Here is a 24,507-nt window from a genome sequence, read left to right as displayed (position 1 = left end):
AGACTATATGCTTCTAATGCAGGGAACATTGGTTCCATCCCTAGTCAGGGATGTCCCACATACCTGCAGAGTGGCCAAAAAATTAAAAAAACAAAAAACAAAAAAACAGCAACCGGGTAAATATTCTTTGCTCAGTAAATGTGACTTCCTTTCTAACTTGCTGGCTGTGCAATCCTATACAGCATTCGATATTTTCTGATGACAGTATATCTGAAAACACTATGCAGCAAATATCCCCCTGCCTTTCAGCACAAGAAAGGCACATGCAAATTCTCCTTTTCCAGTGTTTTTTATTTGTACATTTAATATTCACAAATCATTTTACAGATTTATTCTTTTCACAGGTTCTTTATAGGAAAAATGAGGATTAAAACAGCATATTGAAGAGGACCAAGAAATACCAGCAATGATGATGAAGAGTACAAAGGCTCTGAAAGAGAACAGAGTGAACAAGAGCAGAATGTGGCCACTTCCTAAGAGGCTGGAACACTAACTTCATTAAGGCAAAACCTTTATTTACTGTGTTATTTCTCCCTCCCACCTAGTTTACCCAAGTAGAAAAGAATTCTATTCTCATACTACTACTGCTCTCGGAGGTCTTAGGAATATAGCTGGTACTGTATGTGACCAGCGGCATCTCTTGACTATAAACACATGAACAGACAAGTTAAATTTTGATGTGTTAACTATCCCTCTAGAAGAAATAAAACAAAAAGGCAGAAGCTGCTTGATTCTTAAGACTTGATTCTTAAGATTCTTAAGATCCCTTAAAGGGGAGGGATATATGTGGCTGGTGGTGCGAGGAGGGGAGGGGCTCAAGGAGTGAGGGCAGCAAACCTAACTCTTCCCAATGTACAATTGCTCTTGTGTTTTTCTCAGATGCTGCTAATGTACTGCTCTAGTACTCAGAAAAAAAAGAACAAGTTATTGACCACCTACAGCTGTAGGTTGTAATGGCTAATAATGGGGAACATACCCTGGGGAAGGGGTGTATTTATTTCATATGCATAACAATGCAATTCAAAACTATTGTCCTACTATGATCTCAGATAATGTGTTTTCCTATTTTAAATCAATTTACTGTGTGACCTTGGACAATTTACTTAATATTTCTGTCCCTCAATTTTCTACCAGTAAAATGAGGATTTTGGAAAAGACCCTGATATTACTGGGAAAGACTGAAGGCAGAAGAAGAGGGCGACTGAGGATGAGATGGTTGGATGGCATCACCAATTCAATGGACATGAACTTGAGCAAACTCCGGGAGATGGCGAGGGATAGGGAAGCCTGGCATGCTGCAGTCCATGGGGTCGTGAAGAGTCGAATACTATTTGGTGACTGAACAACAACAAAATAAGGATTGTACCACTTTATGCTGAAGATTGGAGGAGATGCACTGGCCAAATCAACAGACACAGAAAGAAGATTGATGGCTGCCAGGGGGTGGGGAAAAGGGAAAAAGGGAGTGACTGCTAATGTATATGCGGTTTCTTTGTGGAATGACAGAATGTTCTAAAATGAGATAATGGTGATAGGTGCACTATTATGTGAATATATTGAAAAATCACTGAACTGTACATTACTTTAAAAGGGTGAATTTTGTGGTAAAGTGTATCCCAATAAAGATGTTATAAAAATTCTTAAAAAAATAGAAGTGTCTGGTACACAGTAAGTGCCCAATAAATGTTAGCTATTATTAGTAGTAATATTATTGTCACATTATTATTTAGCCATCCTATGGCCTAAGTAAATCCCTAGAAATTATTTTTAATAAAAGTCCACAGAATCCAGAAAAGTATTTCTATTTTACATATATGATATATGGATTAACATTCACACGTTTATTTCTATCCAAATTGTCTGAGAAATGAACAGTTTAACTAAGAATCACAATTTCAGTATTCTACTCTGGAATAAAACAACTGCATGCAATGGATGTCTGATCATATCGTGATAGGTTTTAGGTAAATTTCAATGACTTGATGCTACCCAAGAATCTGAAATGATGGGAGATTTTCATTTTCATCTCCAGGAATAAACAAGAAGTCAAAACACAGTAAGTGCTTAGATTATGTAGTGTACACAGTTAAACTTTCAAATATATGCTTACTAGCCTTCTAATCACTTTTTGGGGAACACTTTATAAAATAACAAACAAACAGTAAAATGTTTACCATGTCCTGTGATTCCCCTCACCTTTCCCAAAAGAAAATCCCCAACACAACAAAAAGATACAACTCAACTCACGCAATAAGTCACTTAAGAGGCAAAAGGCAAAAGATCTGACAATTAGTGACTGAATTTTAACACTACTACATAAAGATATTTGCATCAATTGAGTTTTTTATAATCTGAACAGCAATTAAATCCAGTCTTTGCCTTTCCTATTGCTAAAAGAATATGACAACAGTCAGTCTCAGAAGTAGGAGCAGCAAGTGATAAACCACAATGGCAGTAATGCACCACATTAGGCAATGATGCTCACACACTTGAATTTCATCTAAAACACGAAACCTTCCAATTCTTGGAACAGAGTTTCCTTTGTTTGAGTCCTTTTCCTTTCTGGTCTTGCTTTCTATAATTATCCATGTGCCTCTGCAGCAAATCAGGGAAAGTTGTTTTGAAGGTTACGACTTTCAGATATTCAGGTCTTCTGTGACAGAAAGCAATGCACTTTTTTTGCATATATTAATATTTATTTATACCCTCAAACTGACCACTCATTTTCAGAAAGATAATTTCAAATAAAACTATTCCCTAAGTCACCCAAAACCAACAGATTAAAACAGAACAAGTTACCTTAACACCCAATATGTGTAATACCCTCCCTCTACCCCCAACCACACACAGACCCCCACCAAACTTGTGCCCTTAGGAATTTCTGATCAAATATTTAGCCTGAGTAAAATTCAGTTAAGTATTTAATTCCCTTTTAAGAAGCACAGTTACTTCTTCAATTTTACATTATAATCATTGGGACAGATTATAAAACAACTTTGGAAGAGAGTGTGTTTCGTGAGAAGTTAGAAAATTTCACACAGTGGAAATGGATGACAAGTTAGGACCAATTTCAAACTTAGAACCAGTTTCAAAATATTTCAAAATATAAATATTTACCGGTTCAAGAATGAAATACTGGCTTTGTCCTAACAGGATTTATTTTGAAATTGTAAAGGGAAATTGAAACAAATACATAACCAAAATATCTGGACAAGACTGGGACATAGAGACCCAACTTTGCAATGCTCTGTAATTGAGTATCATTCCAAGGACTTATTTGTCCTAGTACTGTTCACTTGGTCTTGGTTAATCTATGGGATGGGGAAAATATGCTTTTACAATTACATATCTATGTGTAGGTCATCTTCAAATACAAATGAATAAATATTTAAATTCCATGATAAAAAAAATGTGGAATAAGAAATTGCTATCTTTATAAGTAACTGTATATTTACAATGGATGTTTTCTGCCTGACTCCTAATCTTTGTCTATTAAGAGTTCTTCACTGTGCAATTTACAGAAGGCAGCAGCTCATATTACCTTAAAGGAGCCCCAATTAGCTGAATCAGCCTGTCTCAGACACTCTGCTCCCTTCAGACTTGTGTGTATAAACAGCTGAGAATACAAGTAGGTGCACATGTGCAAAAAAGTAACTGTCTAAAAGAAATCTAACTGGCTTTACAAATAGAGTCTAAAACCAAGAAAATAAACTATTTCCCAACCTGAAAAACACACCTAATCAAAAAACTGCTAAGCCCATTAGTAAAAAAGGTGGCAGCTGTAAACTCAACTCATCCTATGTAATGCTTTAAGCACCTAGCTGTTCTGTCAATCAGCCATCAGAACACTAAATCTCTCCATGTTCATATGGCTGAATGCAGCCTTCTGATTTAGCTTTACTTTCTAGTTAGAGGCCAGACTACACACAACAGTAAGAAATTCCTTACAGCTATGTTGTATCCAAACTGCCTCATTCTACCCTGAATAGAAGGTGCCCACATGATAATATGTATCAGGGACCTACCAATCTAAATTTCTGAGGTCTTCTACTTGGGTAAGTTCAAGCATTGGTCCACTAAGAGCTTCAGTCGAAGAAAAATCACATATTCACTGCTAATATCTTAGCTTGCAAATGCAGAACTTGGGAGTAAGATTGAAAATTAAAGTGTCACTGAGCTGCTATTTTATACACGGCAGAGAGGTGACTATACAGAAAGACTAAAAAAACTTCTGCTTTAGATGTCCTTTGATTTTTTTTTAAGCAACAAGTGCAGAATTGTCTCCAATCAAAATCTGAATTTTGGTTAATGCATGTTTTCTCCTCCCACATCTATGAACCCCCTTCCCAACCTCTGTCATTGTCTTTTTAAGCTTAAGAGAAATAAAATAGACAGACTATACCTTCTTATTTATGAAAAGAGAGGAATATTCTGATAGTCATAAGGCAATATGTTTAAGAGCTGCACCTGAACTGGTATTCTCAAAACTGAAAATATAGTTACCAACTCTATTCAACTTGCAGAATGAATCCATGTTGCTTTCCAAGTCATTGGCTGTCACCCAAATGAACCACAGTGATCCCATCATGCCTTAGGAGGCATTATATTGTGTGTACTATGCACACATATTTTAAAGAAATAACATTAAGAGGGAAAGGACAGCTTTTCAAACATTAATTCCTTACATAAACGGTGACGGTGCTTTATGGCTCCTTTTTAATCACCTCACACACCCAGTTACCAAGTAACTCCAAAATAGACAAAAGAGGGCCAGAGGCAAAGCTTCATGGTGAATTGCATCTTTGAGATGAATTGTGAATTCCCTGGTTTTTAATTTCCATTTACTGAGGAGTGAAGGTGAGAATCATCCAACTGATGACAAAATAAAACAAGAAAACAGGATAAACGGCAAGGGCTTTGCGGTTTGGAGGCTGGCTATCAGCAAGAAAAGCAGTTGAAGCTAAACAAAACAAAACAAAAGGAATATTTAATACGAGTGTCACAACTATTAACATTTACTAAACTTGAATGTGCTTGGCATAGTCTGGGACACAGAATTATATACTACAAGTTCAGTTATATTTGTGACCTTAAAACCGCATTTGGCAGCAGGTGAGAGCTGCTTGGTTCAAGTATGGAAAGCTTTCCAACCATTTTAGATAGAAATCCTTCTAAAAGGGGTTTCTTACACTTTTATGAGTAGCTACTGAACTGTGCTAAAAAGGCTTATTACAAAGCTCCTATGGCAAATGGTCTCACACTGTTGTATTTTTTGAGTAATTGTTCTTATTATCATCTCTTTTATTATTTACCTATTTCTCTGGCTGTGCCAGGTCTGAATTGCGGCACACTGGATCTTCACTGCCACGTGTGGGATCTTCACTGTAGCATGTGGGCTCTTTAGTTACACCATGCAGGCTCTAAGTTGTGGCATGGGGAATTTTGTTATTTGACCAGGGATCAAACCCCAAGCATATGGAGCATCAAGTCTTGACCACTGGACCACCAGGAAAGTTCCTATCAGCTCTTTTAGATGCCAATCCTCTTGACCATTCAGGAAACACCTACTCACCTTTTTATTCAATAATGATCCTTCAAGGAAACCTTTCCTGAACAACCACCTGGCATCCTACCACCACAGGTAGAACTGCCCACCTATCTCTTCTGTGTCCCCACTATACCTGGCACAGACTTCTATTGCCCACCTGGAACACTTCATGGCCCTTAAATGTTTACATGCCTAGATTTCACCATCCTAGCACAATGCCTGACACATAGTTTTTGCTTAATACACTTTAGCTGAATTACAGGTACCTCTCTCTCTTCTAAGATTCTACTTGCTGAACCCCTGTGGGCCTGGACACTGGATAACTAAGCTATTCAGAACTACATGTACAGTAAATCATCAGACTCTAAGTGAGGGAATCTTCCATAGGCAATTTTTTAATAGTCTTTGGGAAAGCAATTCTGGCATTCCCAAACCTTAGTTTGGATCACTTCTTGGCTTTTAACCATTTTCTAAAACAAAGAGATGTTACTGCACACAAAAATATTAGGCAGCCTATCTGTCCCATTAAAAAGAAGCTAGTGAACACTTTCAGTTTAAGGTGGGGTTTCAAGAAAATTTTAGGGATGTACAAACAATGAATAAATAGCATTCACTGCCACTGCTATAGGCTCTCCTTAATCTTTAGCAGAATTTTCTACTGAAGCAGTAAAGTACTATGTAGTGATATTTAACAACCTATACTGGGTGGTGCTGTAGTAAAGTTCTACAAAGGTATGTGATCTACTTGGGTTTGACACTTGACTCCCCTATTCTCTAGTTATGTGTCCTAGGGCAAGTTGCTTAACCTCTCTGTGTCTGTTTCTCATCTATAAACATGGGACCAATAATAACACAGTTTTTATTTATTATGGTTGTTGTGAGGGTTAAATGAGATGACATATATCAAGTACTTCCGACAGTGCCTGGCTTACAATAAGTAATCAGTAAATGTTAAATATTATCATGATTAATTTGTCTGGAAAAGGCTCATTTCTCAAGTCACCTATGCTTCCTATATGCCAGGACTAAGCTAGGTCTAGTGTAATCTCCTTTCCCAACCCTATCCATTATTTAAAGATTGAAGAAACAAGAAAGATGTGACTTCACATCTCAGAAGTCCAGACAGCCAACTCAGATAAGATGGACATTATCCCTACTGAGAGCAGATGGTTCTACGGATAACATTAGCAAGAATCATATCACTAACGTGACTTATAAGTTACACTGCTCCTCATCTGGTCATCGTCTCTAACCCATATTTTCAGTCTGCTCTGCTACCACAGAGATAAGTACATTCTTACCTACTATAGACCAGGCAAACATGATGATCACCACAAAAAGCCGGACCATGAAGTTTACTGGTCCTGGCTCAGCCAAAAGTACCAGCCGGCAAACCAGCATTGCCATTGTCAGGGGAAGTATACAGTATCCCAGTACACAAAGGCTCTGAAAAAAAGATCTAAAAAACAACATATATCCATAAAGATCATAAATATAGTTGATCTATATCATGATACAATTTATTATACAGATTTCTATGTATCGTGGATCATTACTTTCCTCCAGATAGATATTACCTATACCCTAATGTTGATTTTATGAGGATAGGCCTCTGTATAAACATATGCCTTAGTTTTTCTCTCACCATACCCTCCTCCTCTCTACTTAAATGCCTTAACAGCCAGCCACTTAGGACCTAGATCATCTACTCTAATTCCTAGAGACCTCTTTCTCCCACTACACTGCTAAGAATTTTGTTTCTTAATCTTTTCTGGTTTATAGACCTATTTGAGCATTTGTTGGAAGCCGTGGGGCATCTGTTCCCAAAGACAAATGTAATCTTCTAACACAAAATGTGCTGCACATAATTTCAGGGGCTGGAGAGAGAACATCTGAAGCTTATCAAAGGACCCCAGATAATTTAACATAATTTAATTCAACTAGGTTATTTCTGTTCAGTGTCTTTAAGAGAACTTTCTTTTTGTTCTCATTTATTTTGATTTTTATTTTTGAAAAATACATAACAAGCCAGACTTCCTTAAAAAATCTAAGATATGCAACCTGGAAATAGAAAAAGGATGCATTTAAATAATACTCACATGTTTCCTCCAAGAAGTTTTGAGTTGAGGGTGATGGTAACTGCACCAAACCAGACAATGACAAACACTTCTGCAAACTGGGGCCCTCCATCTTTTTCGCTATCTACAGAGCCTCTTTGAAGCATTCTGTGACAAGGAAATGGCATGAGAATTGCCTAACCTTATTTAGAGCAACACAGTTAAGGTACGGGTTCTCAAACTTTGAATCAGGGTGCTGCTCTATATCTTACCTGAAGATCTCTTATAGGTTGTACAAAAGGAAAATGCCTCAAGTATATGGCAAGGCTCCCTTATTTCAAATTCCAAATCCCTCAGGACTACAAGGGATGCCCCCTTTGATCCTGTGGGAATGTTTAAATGGATTACTGAAGACCTTTTTTGGTTAAGCAGAGGATATAAACTGAAGGGCTAAGTGTGACTCACGGACATGAGGTTGCTGGTCCATATAATACTTTTAAAAGGTCTTAAATTCAAGTTGATGTTATTTTAAAATTGGGAGATTTCACATAAAAATATGTATTTCTGGATTTTCTTAAAAAATCAGAAGAGTTTCTATCACCGGGCCTGCATTTCTACATGGCAATAATCAGGTGCAGTTGACACAGCAGCAGATTCCTTCACAAGGGCTTTTGGTCACCAATTTGCAATGCATGCATACACACATTTGAATTTGTAATTCTTGGGTTAAGGTTATAGTTCTGGCATTTAAAAATGCAAACAGCCTATCTATTTAGTTGTTGGTCTTTTAAAAATCAAAGCATACAGATTATCACTAAAAGGCTTTCTTTGAAACTGAGTAATTGAGCAGTCACTTAAATATTAAGAATTTAACACATAAACTGTTTTGAATTTTGAACTTGTACTCTGTGTCATTTTTTTCAGTAACAGAATAACATCACCTCAAAACTTCTTTTTTAACAACCTCTTCTTATTACAAGGTATAGACAAATCACACCGTAAGTCTTGCGCTGCTATGCTATTTGCCAGCACAGGCTTTTGTATTTTATGGTTCTGCATACTTCAAGTCCTGACAATTTGATGAGAAGAATGCTAGCCCCGATCACTTGTTCTCTAGAACTCCTATTATTTCAGCATGGTATGACAGAAAGAGGATTAACTGGTCTGGAAGGCAGGAGACTCAGATATTGATCCTAATTCTGTCACCAGATACGTAAACTGGAACAAATCACTTAATGTCTTGGGACTCTGATTTTCTTCTCTGCAAATAAGCAGGATTAAATTCCATAATCTCTAATCTTTCAAAACTAAAAAAGTATATGCTCAGAGCTTTTAATATAAACACTTACATCAAGGCACTGGATTATGTCCCTTGATATGGTTATTAGAAGCATAAGATAGAGCACTCCACGTTTTTACCTAAATTACCATGCACTTGACTTTACATTTAAAAAGGGTTAGAGAAGCCAGTAAGAAATTTGAATCTACAATCACAATAGGTTAGGCCTGGAAAGGACCCTCAACCATCTACTTTTATAGATATGGAAAAGGAAACCCAGAGAGGTTAGGTAGGAAGAGATGTGTAATAATCACAGAGGTAGAGAATGGGCAGTCAAGGAAACGTGAAGTGGAATTCCAGGTCTACCACTGATTGATTATGTGACGTTTAGTTCAGTCCTCAATCTCTTTGAACCTGAGCTTGTCTGTCAAAAGAGGAGAATAATATTCACTTCTTGTTATGGGGATAAAAGAAGGTATTTAGAAGTTTTTTTAGAGGCCCAAAGTCACTCTGCTGATAGCAAAGTTAGGATCAGAACCCAGAAATGGATCCTAGTGTAGTATTTTTTCCACTCTACCAGTGGTTATATTACCCTCTCCAGCAGAACTTTGGCTTTCCTTCTTCTGTCCTCTTCCCCTTTACATACATTGAGTATGGAAAATATAACACTTTGTGAAACATGATATTGCTTTGAACTCAACCACTTCTAATTTAATCTCACTTATACTTTTAGTAAAATTTTAAAAGAATTATGTTTGCAAATAAATACTACTTTAATTGTTTAGTACTTAAACCTTTAAGATACTTATTTCACTTAGCTTAATGATGGGGAGGTATATGAGTGTGAATAAATGTTGAAATGACTAAAACATAATAGCAATGATAGAAATTACTAAAACAGGGTAATAACTCACTGATAAATGAGGGTGGGCATAAATGAGGGTGGGCATAATTTTCATATCTTTAATTCCATCACTCTTTGAACTGATATAGAAAGCTACTTGACTTTTTAGATTTAAATGCATAAGGAGTATAATTTGTCAAAGAAGTCCAAAATGAAAAATTCAGCCAAAATCCCCTTCAATTTTGAAACTCCATGAAAAAAGTTTAGTCTATCTCAAATGAAAAAGAAAGGAAATATAAGTACTTACAACGCAAGCGTCACACAAAGGATCAAAGGGCCCCATAAATCCCCTACAAGAAAGGAAAAGATAAAAAATTGTTAAGACACAGGCATATAGTATTTTCTGTCTTTTATTCTGCCATTCTTGGCATTCAGACATCAAGGCTTTCTCTGTCTGCCCAAACCTTCCACCTCTCCTATCCCTCTATTGGCCTTCTCTGCTCCCCAATTCTGAATGCTTCATATATCTTTTAAATTTTGCTCATTTCATACAATACAAATCACCCCTCTTCTCAGCTACTACAGTGAAGAATCTGCCTGCAATGCAGGAGACCAGAATTCAATTCCTGGGTCAGAAAGATCCTCTGGAGAAGGGAATGGCAATCCACTGCAGTATTCTTGCCTGGAGAATCCCATGGACAGAGAAGTCTGGTGGGCTACAGTCCATGGGGTTGCAGAGAGTCAGACACAACTGAGTGACTAACACACACAGCACCTACTAAGCCACATTCCAGCAAGCTATTGTTAAAGACCAATAGGCAAGGAGTCAGAAGACTTAACTGCCCCACCCTGCACAGTGCAAAAGAAGACTAAACCCGTCACTTCACCAATCGGAGACTATGTTAGACAAGGCAAGTATAATCAGACTCATCTCAAAAATATGAAAAATGAAGTTGAGAAGAAGCGATGTGCCCAAGTTAATATAAACAGTTAAGTGTGGGGGTAGGACCAGAACCTAGAAACAAAATCAGAATCTTCTGATTCCTACTATAAAGTCCTTTCTACTCTACAACACAGGTTCCCTTTCATAATTACTACACTGAACTAGTACAGAACTGCTGTTCTCATAAAATGAGACAACAGCCCAACATTGGTAATTTCATAGGGTTAAATATTAAATAACATGAAAACTTTTTGAAAACTATAAAGGCTCTGCCAATATCAGGTCTAAGCATGGTGGTTCTCAACCAATAGCTGTGATTGGTTGAGAATTAATAGAGTGATTGATACACCAATAGTTCAGTAACATAAAGCTTAAAGCACAATTATCTTCCTCAAACAATATGAAAAAAGGTACATACTACTTCTAACTTTAACTTGACTTGTACATAACTTTACCTGAAAGAGTAATTTTGACACCACTGTGGAAAGTTTGTAAAAGATGTAAAAAAAAAAAAGAAAAATCACAATCCTAACACTCTAATAGACTATGTTTACTAGGTAAACAATAAAATTTTCATCTCCCAAACTGAAACTCCAACCCATTAAACAATAACTCCCCAAAATCCCCTCAGTCCCTGACAACCATTTTACTTTCTATCTCTATAAATCTCACTATTTTGGGTACCTAACCTAAGTAGAATAATATATATTCTTTTGTGTCTGGCTTATTTTACTTAGCATAAAGTCTTCCAAGGTTCATCAATGTTGTAGCATGTATCAGAATTTCACTCTTTTTAAAGGATAAGTAATATTCCATTCATATATGGTATATACCATGGTGTATATAACATACTTCATTTACTCATCCATCCACCAATAGACATTTGAGTTGTTTTCATCTGCTGCTGCGAACATGGGTATACAAATATCACTTTGAGTTCCTGCTTTCTAGTCTTTTGGGTATATACCCAGAAGTGGAAGTGCTGAATCATGTGATAATTCTCTACGTAATTTTCCAAGGAAACACCATGCTCTTTTTCACAGTGGCTGTACCATTTTACATCCCCACCAGCAATGCACAAGGGTTCCAATTTCTCTACATCCTTACCAATATTTGTTATTCTCCATTTCTTTGATCAGAGCCATCCTAATGGATCTGAAGTGGCATCTCATTGGATAAGACAGCTTTTGTGAGGAAGAAACTTCAACCTCAGAAAAGTTAACTGTCTTATCCAGGATCACACAGCTTGTGATGGAATCACTATCCAAAATCACACAGCTAGTGATGGAATCAATATTCAAAACCCAGATTTGTCCATGTTCTTTCCACTATATACCAGCTGTAGCAAATCATCTGTCAGCTTCAACCCACAATGTACTTTGCTGAAAAAGTATTCTGACACTGCATCCAATCACCACACAGTGATGGCACATTTGCCACATATCTGACATCCCTATGTTACAGCAGAAATGCTGCCAAAATAGAAGGTACACGCATATCCAACATCATTGTTACTATTCTCAAACAACTGAGTCTTTTTTTGGATAAAGGGTACTAAGAAAAACCAAGAATGTTTGAAAAGAAAAACTAAAAGCCTAACAATTTTGAGAATAAATTCTAAATAATAGCATAATTTTCTGCAAACACTGTTTTGGAATTCTTAAAGCAGTCAACAATGATCATTCTGAAAATAGAAATGTCAATAAAGTACTATTAATTTGTTAATCCTTAATGGGTATTAGCTATTACTCTAATGTAACATTTAAACATTCTGTCTTTCCCTTGGAGATCATTAAGTTTCTTGGCTGAACAAAGTCACTATGTGTTTGCCATTTACAGAAATACTATGTGCAGTGTCTATTACAGCAGGTGAAAATATACAGTCTATATTTATTGATGAGGACAATATATTAAGCAAAATCTTCCAATCTCTGAAACTTCATCCTCAATTTTTAACTTTTTTCAAAACCTTCATCTATAATATATTCATTTTTCATCCTGCAAAATGATATCAGCTTTATTACCACAAAGCCTTATAAATGCTTATGATAAGGTATAATGAAAAACAGCAAAGCCTCAAAAACCACACATACTTACAATCTCTCAAAAGAGTATTACTTTTCCTTGGGTACAAAACATGCATGAATTTTTTCCCAACAGCTTTTAGATCACGCATCTGAAAGATAAAAATATGCTGTACTGTAATGACCAAGGCTACCAAGTAGCCCCTTGAATTTGCTCAATTTTTTAATTTCAATCCCCCTAGGAGCCCTTCATTGAATTTTAGAGCCATAACTCCAGTCTAACTCCTTCACCATACAAACAAACCAGAGAGGTGGGGTTTTTGTGTTAACTCCTTTTTCTATTAACTTGTCCTTTAACTCCTAAAGCCAACATCTAACTCTTTACTACATTCATCAGTTCTGTTGATTTTGATTTTTTAAACTCTGCAAAAGAGAAATATAGCCCTCTTAATATGCTACTTAAAGAAATGAAAATAATAGCACTAGTAAAATCTGTTCTGCAAAACACAGCATCTAACTTTCAGTTCAACATGATAAGGTCACAAGAGCCAAAGGGCCTGCTCCTAAGCTACCGCACTCTTCACAATATGTAAAATCAATTAATTTTCAAAATTTCCATTCATTCTGGCAAAAGAATCCTAGAAGTCAGATTTTAAAAAATCAAGACATTTGAAGAAAGGTACAGTCATTTAACTTCTCAAAATATAGTTGAGGTGGAGAAGGAAATGGCAACCCACTCCAGTACTCTTGCCTGGAAAATCCCATGGATGGAGGAGCCTGGTGGGCTGCAGTCCATGGGGTCGCAAAGAGTCAGCACTTCGTCTTGTTCAAGGACTAAGATCACTGTAACTACAGAATGGTGATGTTCCTAAGTGAAAGGGAGGAGTTGGAAAGGGAGCAGGGGGCTTGTGAAGGGCATTCCCAACCAGTTAAGGCTCTTCAGGTGAAAGGAACAAAATCTTCCTTAAACTAGCTGAGGCAATAAAGATAACATTGGCTGACAAAAGTGGAAAGAGGAAAAAAAAACAAAGGGAGCCCATACTGGCCAAGTCCCTGCTTGGGGTTGGCCTCAGGGACACCCAGGGTACTGAAGGTGGGCCTTGATAGGCGTAAGGGGCATAGCCAGCTGTGGTGCAAGGGCAGCGAGGGCTCCCTAGACTGGCTCGGCCCTGCTGGTGCTTAACCTGCTGTGGCCTGCCCTGCCCCCACAGCTCTGTGATAAGCAGCTGCCCAGGTCTGCGGTACCTCAACCTGGAGTCCTGCCGCTGCCTTCCCCGGGGCCTGAAGCGGGCCTACAGGGGCCCAGAGGAAGTCCAATGGTGCCTGGAGCAGCTGCTCACCACCCTGCCCTCCCCCAGCTAGCCAGCTCCAGGCCTCTCTGCCAGCCAGCCCTGCTCTGCCTCTTTTCCCAGTTTTGGATATTTGAGTGTTTTGTTATAATAAAACCCTTTTTGGAAAAAAAAATATATATATAGTTGAGGTAATTCTGTCCTAATTTTTTCACCTAAAATTTTCTTCATGTCATTAATAGTTCTTTGAAAACATGATTTTTAATGGTTGTTAACCATTCTACCACACAGATGTAACATAATCTACTTAGCCAATTACTCTTCTGTTCAACTTTTCCCCACTATAAAGACTGCTGTAACAAACATCTTTGTGTAAATATTTTTCTTTTAAAATTATCTTTGTATTGAATTTTTTCTCCTTATACTATACCTAGAGAAACAGAATTATCACCTCAAAAAATATGAACATTTTAAGTTCCTTAATATCCATTACAGTCAAAATGATTTCCAAAAAGGCTGTACCAAATTATTCTCTAGGGGAGAATCTTAAACTTCTATAAATAAAATACACTGAAAATTAGTGAACCAAAAAAAAATATTACAAAGTGCTATTAGTTATTTAGCCCATGACACTGAACAGAAATTCTCTCAACTCATCTAACTTACAATGGTATTCTGAACAGACTCATTTAATGTGGAGCTGTCAAATTCCCGAACGCGCGATCTCACAGGAATGGTGATTTCTCCTTCCACAGGGATGTCTTGTGAGATAGATATATCAGAAAGGCCTGCAAACTGAGAAGAGTTAGGGAAAAAAAAATTTAAAGCCTGTAATAAACTGCAGGATTAGCCCAAAGACATCATTTCCCAGTGAGCAGGACTATATCTTTTTATAGGGTTTTATACAGTTTTTAAAGTAAGGTGTTAGTTCACCAAACATTGAACAGTAAATTAAAATTCTCAAATACTTGTTTCTTTTAAAGAAGGAGATGGAATATGATGAAAAATATTATAAAGTAAATGGCATAGATATTTTACGGGCTTTCCTAGTGGCACAGTGGTAAAGAATCTGTCTGCCAATGCAGGATTCGCAGGTTTGATTCCTCCGTCAGGAAGATCCCCTGGAGAAGGAAATGGCAAACCCATTCCAGTATTCTTGCCTGGGAAATCCCATGGACAAAGGAGCCTGGTAGGGGGTCAGTCCATGGGGAAACAAAAGAATCAGAGACGACTTAGCAACTAAAACAACAACAATAGATATTTTCTTGGCCTCAAATAGTTTCTTTCAAGCATGAAATCTTAACAGGACATAGCTAGTAAGATTACAGAACTATTGAAAAAAGTGACCTTTCAGTGATCACATCTTAGCACTGTCATGATTCTTTTACACTTCTGCTCTTTAGTGGGCTCTAGTGGCCTCTGCTGGCTAAGAAGGAACATTATGTAAAATCTAAAAGAAAATTGGGAAGAACAGAGAAACAGTAAAGCACGTTATTTATCCTTTTTTTTTTTTTCAACCAGATTGTTGGCAACCACAGAATAACATTTCCAAAGTGAACTGCAAGATTGAAAACTTTTAAACTCTTATATTCATATGTCAAATTTAATTATTGCGACTGAAACTCTAGAATCTTCAAGTTCCTAAGAAAAGAGAAGCAATCCCTCCTCATATGGTTCTTGGTCCAATGGGTCTAATGCTTAGTGTGAAAAGGTTGCAGGTAAATGAAAAACAAGAAAGTACAGTAAAATTTTAGAAAGAATAAGGTTGTTCAAAAAACTTGTAAAAAAACCAACTTTTTGATCACAGTTTTATTAAAAGTACTTGGAAATTCTTCACCCATTAGACTGGCAAAACCCAAGTTTGACAACACACTCTGCAAGTAAAGCTGAGGGGAAAGAGCACTCACTGTTGGTGGGAAGGCAAAATGGTACTAGGCCCTACTGAAGATGAATCTGGCAATATCTGGCAAATTTACATATGGATTGCTCACCACTTTTAGGAGTCTAAAGCAGTAAATATACAAAAAGACATATACACAAGGCTCCTCATTACAATACTACCTGTAAAAGCAAAAAAAAAACAACCCTGAGAATAGCCCAAATGTCCATCAACAGAGAACTAGTTGAATAAAGCATGGTATGTCATAATGGAATGCTATGCAGCTGTAAGAGGAATGAGGATCTCTCTAAAGAACCATCTGGTTGGCAAAAAAGTTCCTTCAGTTTTAAAGTAAAAATAAAAGACACATTTTTCATCTTCACCAAGAACTTTACTGAACAATGTACTCACCATTTGCTCTACTACTTTGCCATTTTTCAGGCAACTACATAATTCCATCTTCCCAAAACTTTTTTTGAGCAAAGAACTATTCTAGGTGCCTTTTACAATCTTCTAGGGAATTGAAATTTTTTCCATTAAGAGAATTTTATAAGGACCAAAATAAATGGAAATCTGAAGGTGCAATGCCTGGTGACTACAGTGGATGAATCAGAACTTCCCAGCCAAGCTATTTATTATGTTTTTGCCAGGTCATCAAAGAAACCTGAGGTCTTGTGTTACCCTGAGGAAGATTATGTATTTTCTGTTGACTAATTCCAGACACTTCGCCAAGTGCTGCTTTCAGCTGGTCTCATTGGGAGCAGTACTTGTTGGAAGTAATCTGTTGGTTTTCCAGAAGGAGCTCATAATAGAGGACTCCCTTCCAATCCCACCATGTACACATTGTCTTCTTTGGATGAAGACCAGCCTTTAGTGTGGTTGGTGGTGGTTCATCTCACTTGCCCCATGATCTCTTCTGTGGATACTGTCCAGCAGTGTGGAACTTTTTATTGCCCAACACAATTTGTTTTTAAAAATGGAATGTTTTCATTATGTTTCAGTAGACAATCACATGTGGAAATATGGTCAAGAAGTTTGGGGTTTCTTCCTGCTTAACTTATGTGGAACCCAAACATCAATTAACATAACCAAGCTGGTGCAAATGATTTTCAATGTTTGATATGGATATTTTGAGTAGGTCGGTGATTTCCTGCCTGATAATATTTAACTTTGATTGTTCTCAATTAATGTCTTGATTTGAACGTTATCAGCTTCAACTGTTCTACCCAACCATGGAGCATCAACCAGCACACGAAACTTCCCAAAGCACTTCTGACATGTTCTATCAGTCACAGCACTTTCTCCATATACTGTACAAATCTTTTTGTGTTTCAGTTTTGTTTTTACCCTTCTTGAAATAATAAAGCATGACATGCCAAAAACGTTGCTTTTTTCCCTCCCATCTTCAATATTAAAATGGCTATACAAAAATTGACCAATTTTGGTAAGTTTTAAAAAAATGAATGTGATATGACAGCTGTCACAAGCTAACAAAATTGGTTCAAATGAAGTTAAAGACAACTAAGCATTTCTTCTCAGTAATCACCCTCTCTGTTTGTTTCAGTCTAACCTTATTGAGGCTTTCGATAGCTAAGTCTAAGTAATCTCTCTTGGTAAATGTCACAATGCACTTGAAAAATGTGGGTTATTTTCAAATATCTTTTGATATTGATTTCTAACATAATTCCACAGTGAGTGAAAATGGCAACCCACTCCAGTACTCTTGCTTGGAAAAGTCCATGGACAGAAGAGCCTGGAGAGTCCATAGGGTTGCAAAGAGTTAGCCACAACTAAGTGAGCACAAGAGAATAGATTCTGTATAATTTCAATACCTTTAGATCATGAAAATTTTGCACTTTACATCCCTGGATATGTTCCAGTGTCTCTGAGTCTATAGTCCATGGGAACGTGAATAGAATTTGTATCCTACTGTTGTGTGAACTGGTTCACAGTGCTTTTCAGATCTACTATATCTTTCTACTTCTCTGTATATTCATTAATTTTTGAGAGTTTGATATTGAAACTCCAAATAAAAATCTTAGTTTATCTACTTAAAAATAATTGTAATATACAGTGGAACTATATGCAACCTTTGCTATATATGCTGCGCTTTGCTGGAGCAGCTGTGAAGAGAGACCCCATGTCCAAGGTATGAGAAACCCAAGTAAGACGGTAGGCACTGAGAGAGGGGATCAGAGGGCAGACAGACTGAAAGTACAATGACAGACAACTAGCCAATCTGATCACATGGATCACAGCCTTGTCTAACTCAATGAAACTAAGGGATGCCAATGGCTGGGTCATGGTGGAGAGGTCTGACAGAATGTGGTCCACTGGAGAAGAGAATGGCAAACCACTTCAGTATTCTTGTCTTGAGAACCGCATGAACAGTATGAAAGGCAAAAGGATATGATACTGAAAGAGGAACTCCCCAGGTCGGTAGTTGCCAAATATGCTACTAGAGATCAGTGGAGAAGTAATTCCAGAAAGAATAAAGGGATGGAGCCAAAGCAAAAACAACACCCAGTTGTGAAAGGGACTGGTGATGGAAGCAGGGTTCGATGCTGTAAAGAGCAATATTGCACAGGAACCTGGAAGGTCAGGTCCATGAATCAAGGTAAATTGGAAGTGGTCAAACAGGAGATGGCAAGAGTGAACATCGACATTCTAGGAATCAGTGAACTACAATGGACTGGAGTGGGTGAATTTAACTCAGATGACAATTATATCTAGTACTGTGGGCAATAATCCCTTAGAAGAAATGGAGTAGCCATCATAGTCAACAAAAGAGTCCGGAAAGCAGTACTTGGATGCAATCTCAAAAACGACAGAATGATCTCCGTTCGTTTCCAAGGTAAACCATTCAATATCATGGTAATCCAAGTCTATGCCCCAAACAGCAATGCTGAAGAAGCTGAAGTTCTATGAAGACCTACGGAGAAGGCAATGGCACCCTACTCCAGTACTCTTGCCTGGAAAAATCCCATGGACAGAGGAGCCTGGTAGGCTGCAGTCCATGGGGTTGCGAAGAGTCAGACACTACTGAGCGACTTCACGTTCACTTTTCACTTTCATGCATTGGAGAAGGAAATGGCAACCCACTCCAGTGTTCCTGCCTGGAGAACCCCAGGGACAGGGAGCCTGGTGGGCTGCCGTCTATGGGGTCACACACAGTCGGACACGACTGAAGCGACTTAGCAGCAGCAGCAGCAGCAGCACCAGCATGAAAAATTACAAGACCTTCTAGAACTAACAAACACCCAAAAAAGATGTCCTTTTCATTATAGGGGACTGGAATGAAAAAGTAGGAAGTCAAGAAACACCTGGAGTAACAGGCAAATTTGGCCTTGGAGTACAGAATGAAGCAGGGAAAAGGCTAATAGAGTTTTGCCAAGAGAACGAACTGGTCATAGCAAATACCCTCTTCCAACAACACAAGAGAAGACTCTACACATGGACATCACCAGATAGTCAACACCAAAATCAGACTGATTATATTCTTTGCAGGCAAAGATGGAAAAGCTCTATACAGTTAGCAAAAACAAGACCGGGAGCTGACTGTGGCTCGGATCATGAACTCCTTATTGCCAAATTCAGACTTAAATTGAAGAAAGTGGAGGAAAACCACTAGACCATTCAGGTATGACCTAAATCAATCCCTTATGACTATACAGTGGAAGTGAGAAATAGATTTAAGAGACTAGATCTGATACTGTCTGATGAACTACGGATGGAGATTCGTGACATTGTATAGCAGACAGGAATCAAGACCATCCCCAAGAAAAAGAAATGCAAAAAAGCAAATGGCTGTCTGAGGAGGCCTTACAAATAGCTGTGAAAAGAAGACAAGTGAAAAGCAAAGGAGAAAAGGAAAGATATACCCATTTGAATGCAGAGTTCCAAAGAATAGCAAGGAGAGACAAGAAAGCCTTCCTCAGTGATCAGTGCAAAGAAATAGGGGAAAACAACAGAATGGGAAAGACTAGAGATATCTTCAAGAAAATGAGAGATATCAAGGAAACATTTCATGCAAAGATGGGCTCAATAAAGGACAGAAATGGTATGGACCTAACAGAAGCAGAACAGATTAAGAAGAGGTGGCAAGAATACACAGAAGAACTGTACAAAAGAGATCTTCATGACCCAGATAATCACGATGGTGTGATCACTCACTTAGAGCCAGACATCCTGGAATGTGAACTCAAGTGGGCCTTAGAAAACATCACTACAAACAAAGCTAGTGGAGGTGATGGAATTCCAGTTGAGCTATTTCAAATCCTGAAAGATGACGCTGGGAAAGTGCTGCACTCAATATGCCAACAAATTTGGAAAACTCAGCAGGGGCCACAGGACTGGAAAAGGTCAGTTTTCATTCCAATCCCAAAGAAAGGCAACACCAAAGAATGCTCAAACTACCACACAATTGCACTCATTTCACACGCTAGTAAAGTAATGCTCAAAATTCTCCACGCCAGGCTTCAGCAATATGTGAAACGTGAACTTCCAGATGTTCAAGCTGGTTTTAGAAAAGGCAGAGGAACCAGAGATCAAATTGCCAACATCCTTTGGATCATTGAAAAAGCAAGAGAGTTCCAGAAAAACATCTATTTCTGCTTTACTGACTATGCCAAAGCCTCTGACTGTGTGGATCACAATAAACTGTGGAAAATTCTGAAAGAGATGGGAATACCAGACCATCTGACCTGCCTCTTGAGAAACCTATATGCTGGTCAGGAAGCAACAGTTAGAACTGGACATGGAACAACAGACTGGTTCCAAAGAGGAAAAGGAGTACATCAAGGCTGTATATTGTCACCCTGCTTATTTAACTTATATGCAGATGATATAAAGAGAAACGCTGGGCTGGAGGAAGCACAAGCTGGAATCAAGATTGCTGGGAGAAATATCAATAACCTCAGATATGCAGATGACACCACCCTTATGGCAGAAAGTGAAGAAGAACTAAAGAGCCTCTTGATAAAAGTGAAAAAAGAGAGTGAAAAAGTTGGCTTAAAGCTCAACATTCAGAAAACTAAGATCATGGCATCCAGTCCTATCACTTCATGGCAAATAGATGGGGAAACAGTGGAAACAGTGGCTGACTTTATTTTTCTGGGCTCCCAAATCACTGCAGATAGTGATTGCAGCCATGAAATAAGACGCTTGCTCCTTGGAAGGAAAGTTATGGTCAACCTAGACAGCATATTAAAAAGCAGAGACATTACTTTGCCAACAAAGGTTTGTCTAGTCAAGGCTATGGTTTTTCCATGTATGGACGTGAGAGTTGGACTGTGAAGAAAGCTGAGCACTGAAGAATTGATGCTTTTGAACTGTGGTGTTGGAGAAGACTCTTGAGAGTCCCTTGGACTGCAAGGAGATCCAACTAGTCCATCCTAAAGGAGATCAGTCCTGAGTGTTCATTTAAAGGACTGATGTTAAAGCTGAAACTCCAATACTTTGGCCACTCCAATACTTTACGAAGTGCTGACTCACTGGAAAAGACTGAAGGGAAAGATTGAGGGCAGGAGGAGAAGGGAACCACAGAGGATGAGATGGCTGGATGGCATCACTGACTCGATGGACATGGGTTTGCATGAACTCTGGGAGTTGGTGATGGACAGGGAGTCCTGGTGTGCTGCAATTCATGGGGTTGCAAAGAGTTGGACACGACTGAGAGACTGAACCGAACTGATAGGCAACCTTGTTCTGTATTTTCCAAGTCTCCTATAAATGTGTTATCATACTTTCATCATTAAAAAAATAAAAATTAAAAAAGGACAACTAAGCACTTCTTGTGGCCATCTTACAGATAAAACCAAACAAACTTTTTCACCTCAATATTATGGCATGTTAATGTGAATGTGAAGAAAAGTTTGTATATATGCTACATCTAAGAAAGGAAGGGATACAAATATATATTATACACACACACAGAGAGACACACACACGCATATCTGAATGTTACCTTTTAAAAATAAGAAATAAATAATGCAATATGACTTAGAAATGATCCCTGAAAATATAGTCTTCCCTCGTGGCTCAGACGGTAAAGAATCCGCCTACAATGCAAGAGATCTGGGTTGGGAAGATCCCTTGAAAGAACAAATGGCAATGCACTCCAGTATTCTCGCGTGGAGAAACCCATGGACAGAGGAGCTTGGCAGGCTACAGTCCATGGGATCACAAAGAGTCAGAATGACTGAGAGACTGAGTATGCACACACAAAGTGACTTAAGTCACATGTAATGCAAGTAGTATTTATAGATTTTTTTTAAAAGCTTCCTATTTAGGAAAGGAGGGGAAAAGGTAGAGGAAACAAGGAGAGAAGTTAGGCTTTTAGAATACACACTGTTCTGTATTTATGACTTGAAGTCATATAAATACTTCACAGAATTATTAAACAAAATTAAAATTTTAAAGTAGTCCCTAAAACTGAAAGAAAAATGGAACAAATTAACCTGCTAAATTAAATACACAACCACACAAAGAGCAACTATCTCAAGTGAGTTTACAACACTGTAGTTTGATTTCTAATCAGGATATAGAAAGCTGGAATGAGCATTCCATCCACTAGAACAATGAGAAAAAGCCAGATTAATTACAAAATCATAATTTTCCTTGAATCCATCAGAGCTGAGGTTTTAGGGCAACCAAGTATCACGAAAGAAATCTAAGGAAAAACAGGCACTTCCAAGAAGAGATGGAACATGAGCACTGGCTCATCTGCAGCAAACCATGAGAACAACACTGGGCATAACAGATGGTAAAGAATACAGCTAAAACTTAAAATGAACTGCTAAAGACCACGTGTGGACTGTTATGACAGGATAGCACCCTTTTAAGCATTAGACACAGGGGGAGTTCACACCCACCTGCAGGCTCTTCTCCAGACTTCCACCATCTAGGTGTGGTGGCGGGAAGCAGCTGCCTCTTCTGAGAAAAGCAGAGAGCCCAGCTCAGACCCTTCTCCCCTACAGAAAAAGAGCCTTAAAGCTACAGGGGGAAGATCAGCAAACCCTGTTGTTTTCAGTGCACAGGTGAAGGCCACTGTGGCTGGGGAAAGGGAAAAGACAAACCTCGCTACTCCTGGGGGAAGGATGGGAAATCATCCTGCTACTGCTGCTGCTGCTAAGTCGCTTCAGTCGTGTCCTACTCTGTGCGACCCCAGAGACGGCAGCTCACCAGGCTGGGATTCTCCAGGCAAGAACACTGGAGTGGGTTGCCATTTCCTTCTCCAATGCATGAAAGTGAAAAGTGAAAGTGAAGTCGCTCAGTCATGTCCGACTCCTAGCGACCCCATGGACTGCAGCCTACCAGGCTCCTCCGTCCATGGGATTTTCCAGGCAAGAGTACTGGAGTGGGGTGCCATTGCCTTCTCCGGGAAATCATCCTAATGCCAGACTATTAGTCTCCTTCAGCTAGAGGCTTCCCTTGCAGCTCAGCTAGTAGAGAATCTGCCTGCAATGTGGGAGACCTGGGTTCAATCCCTGGGATGGGAAGATCCTCTGGAGAAGGGAAAGGCTACCCACTCCAGTATTCTGGCCTGGAGAATTCCAGACTGTATAGTCCATGGGTTCGCAAAGAGTCGAACATGACTGAGCAGCTTTCGCTTTCAGCTACGGGAAGAGAGAGGATCACTGAGAAAGTCTCACCCAGGAGACTCAGGGACACAGGGCAGAGGGTGGATCAAAACAACAAAAAATCCCTACCTCCCAGGTCTCCACCACCACCAGGCTAGCAAGTATGGAGTAACAAAAGCCAGCAATCTAGTGCTAAGGGAGGGGCTAGAGCTTAGAGAGAAACCCACTATTTTATGCAGGGCCAAACAGAATGCAGAAAACCAAACATGGAGAAGAAACATTAAGAAAAACACTGGGCAAACCTACTGCCCTCCCTATGCACAAAGTAATAGGAGAGGAATTTGAAGCTGATGATGCATTTGACAGTTCCCCTATCAAGGACAAAAGCCAAATACAGGTTCAACTCCTTACTAGACTGACTTAACCTCTATAGTAACAACTTAACAGAAAAGACGTGCCATTTGCAGGCAGTCTCTACTACTAAATATGATAGCCAGCAATCAATAAAAAATTACCCCTTCCTCATAAACACATATACGGCAAAACAACACACTCTGACAACACAAAGCAATTAAACCAAACTCTGAGGTGACTCAGACGTTATAACTTCAGCAGAAAAAGTTACTATATGATTAATATGTTAAAAGGCTCTAGTAGAAGATATATGCAAAAATGATGGTGAATTTCTGCAAAGAGAAACTGTAAGAGTCAAATGGTAATGCTAGAAATAAAAGAACATAGTAACAGACTCAACAAGGTCAAATAAAGAAATCAGTGATAGGTCAGTGAAAATTATCTAAACAGAAATAAGAGCTGGTAAAGAAAAAACCATATATAAGTCATTCTATTGTATACCTTAAATTTATACACTGTTATATGTCAATATTTCAATAAAACAGGAAAAAAAAAAAAAACATAAGACCACCCCAAACAGAATACAGCACACAAGAACTGTGGGGTTGATATTAAATAATCTAATTTTTATATTTTGAAATCCCACAAGAACGACAATGGATCTGAAAACATATTTGAAAAGGTAAAGGCTGAATTGTTTTCCAGAATGA

General features: G+C 38.4%; 1 protein-coding gene across 3 annotated transcripts in view; it reads right to left on the bottom strand.

Moving 5' to 3' along the window:
* Positions 1 to 273: 273 nt before the first annotated feature.
* YIPF6 (Yip1 domain family member 6) overlaps positions 274 to 24,507 on the bottom strand; it is a 32,783-nt gene continuing 8,549 nt past the window's right edge. For 2 of the 3 annotated variants that reach the window (XM_025277043.3, XM_006056623.4), the window contains 6 exons: positions 14,651 to 14,779; positions 12,769 to 12,847; positions 10,036 to 10,078; positions 7,648 to 7,773; positions 6,850 to 7,007; positions 274 to 4,960 (listed from right to left, as the gene is read on the bottom strand). In XM_025277043.3, the coding sequence (XP_025132828.1) occupies positions 4,842 to 4,960; positions 6,850 to 7,007; positions 7,648 to 7,773; positions 10,036 to 10,078; positions 12,769 to 12,847; positions 14,651 to 14,779 (654 nt within the window). In that variant the 3' untranslated portion in view covers positions 274 to 4,841. The remainder of the gene's footprint in view (positions 4,961 to 6,849; positions 7,008 to 7,647; positions 7,774 to 10,035; positions 10,079 to 12,768; positions 12,848 to 14,650; positions 14,780 to 24,507) is intronic. The other variant, XM_025277044.3, reaches the window with a different exon arrangement.

The sequence above is a fragment of the Bubalus bubalis genome, chromosome X, assembly GCF_019923935.1.
Source record: "Bubalus bubalis isolate 160015118507 breed Murrah chromosome X, NDDB_SH_1, whole genome shotgun sequence".
Classification (NCBI taxonomy): domain Eukaryota; kingdom Metazoa; phylum Chordata; class Mammalia; order Artiodactyla; family Bovidae; genus Bubalus; species Bubalus bubalis.
This window is presented reverse-complemented; position numbering and strand designations above follow the sequence as displayed.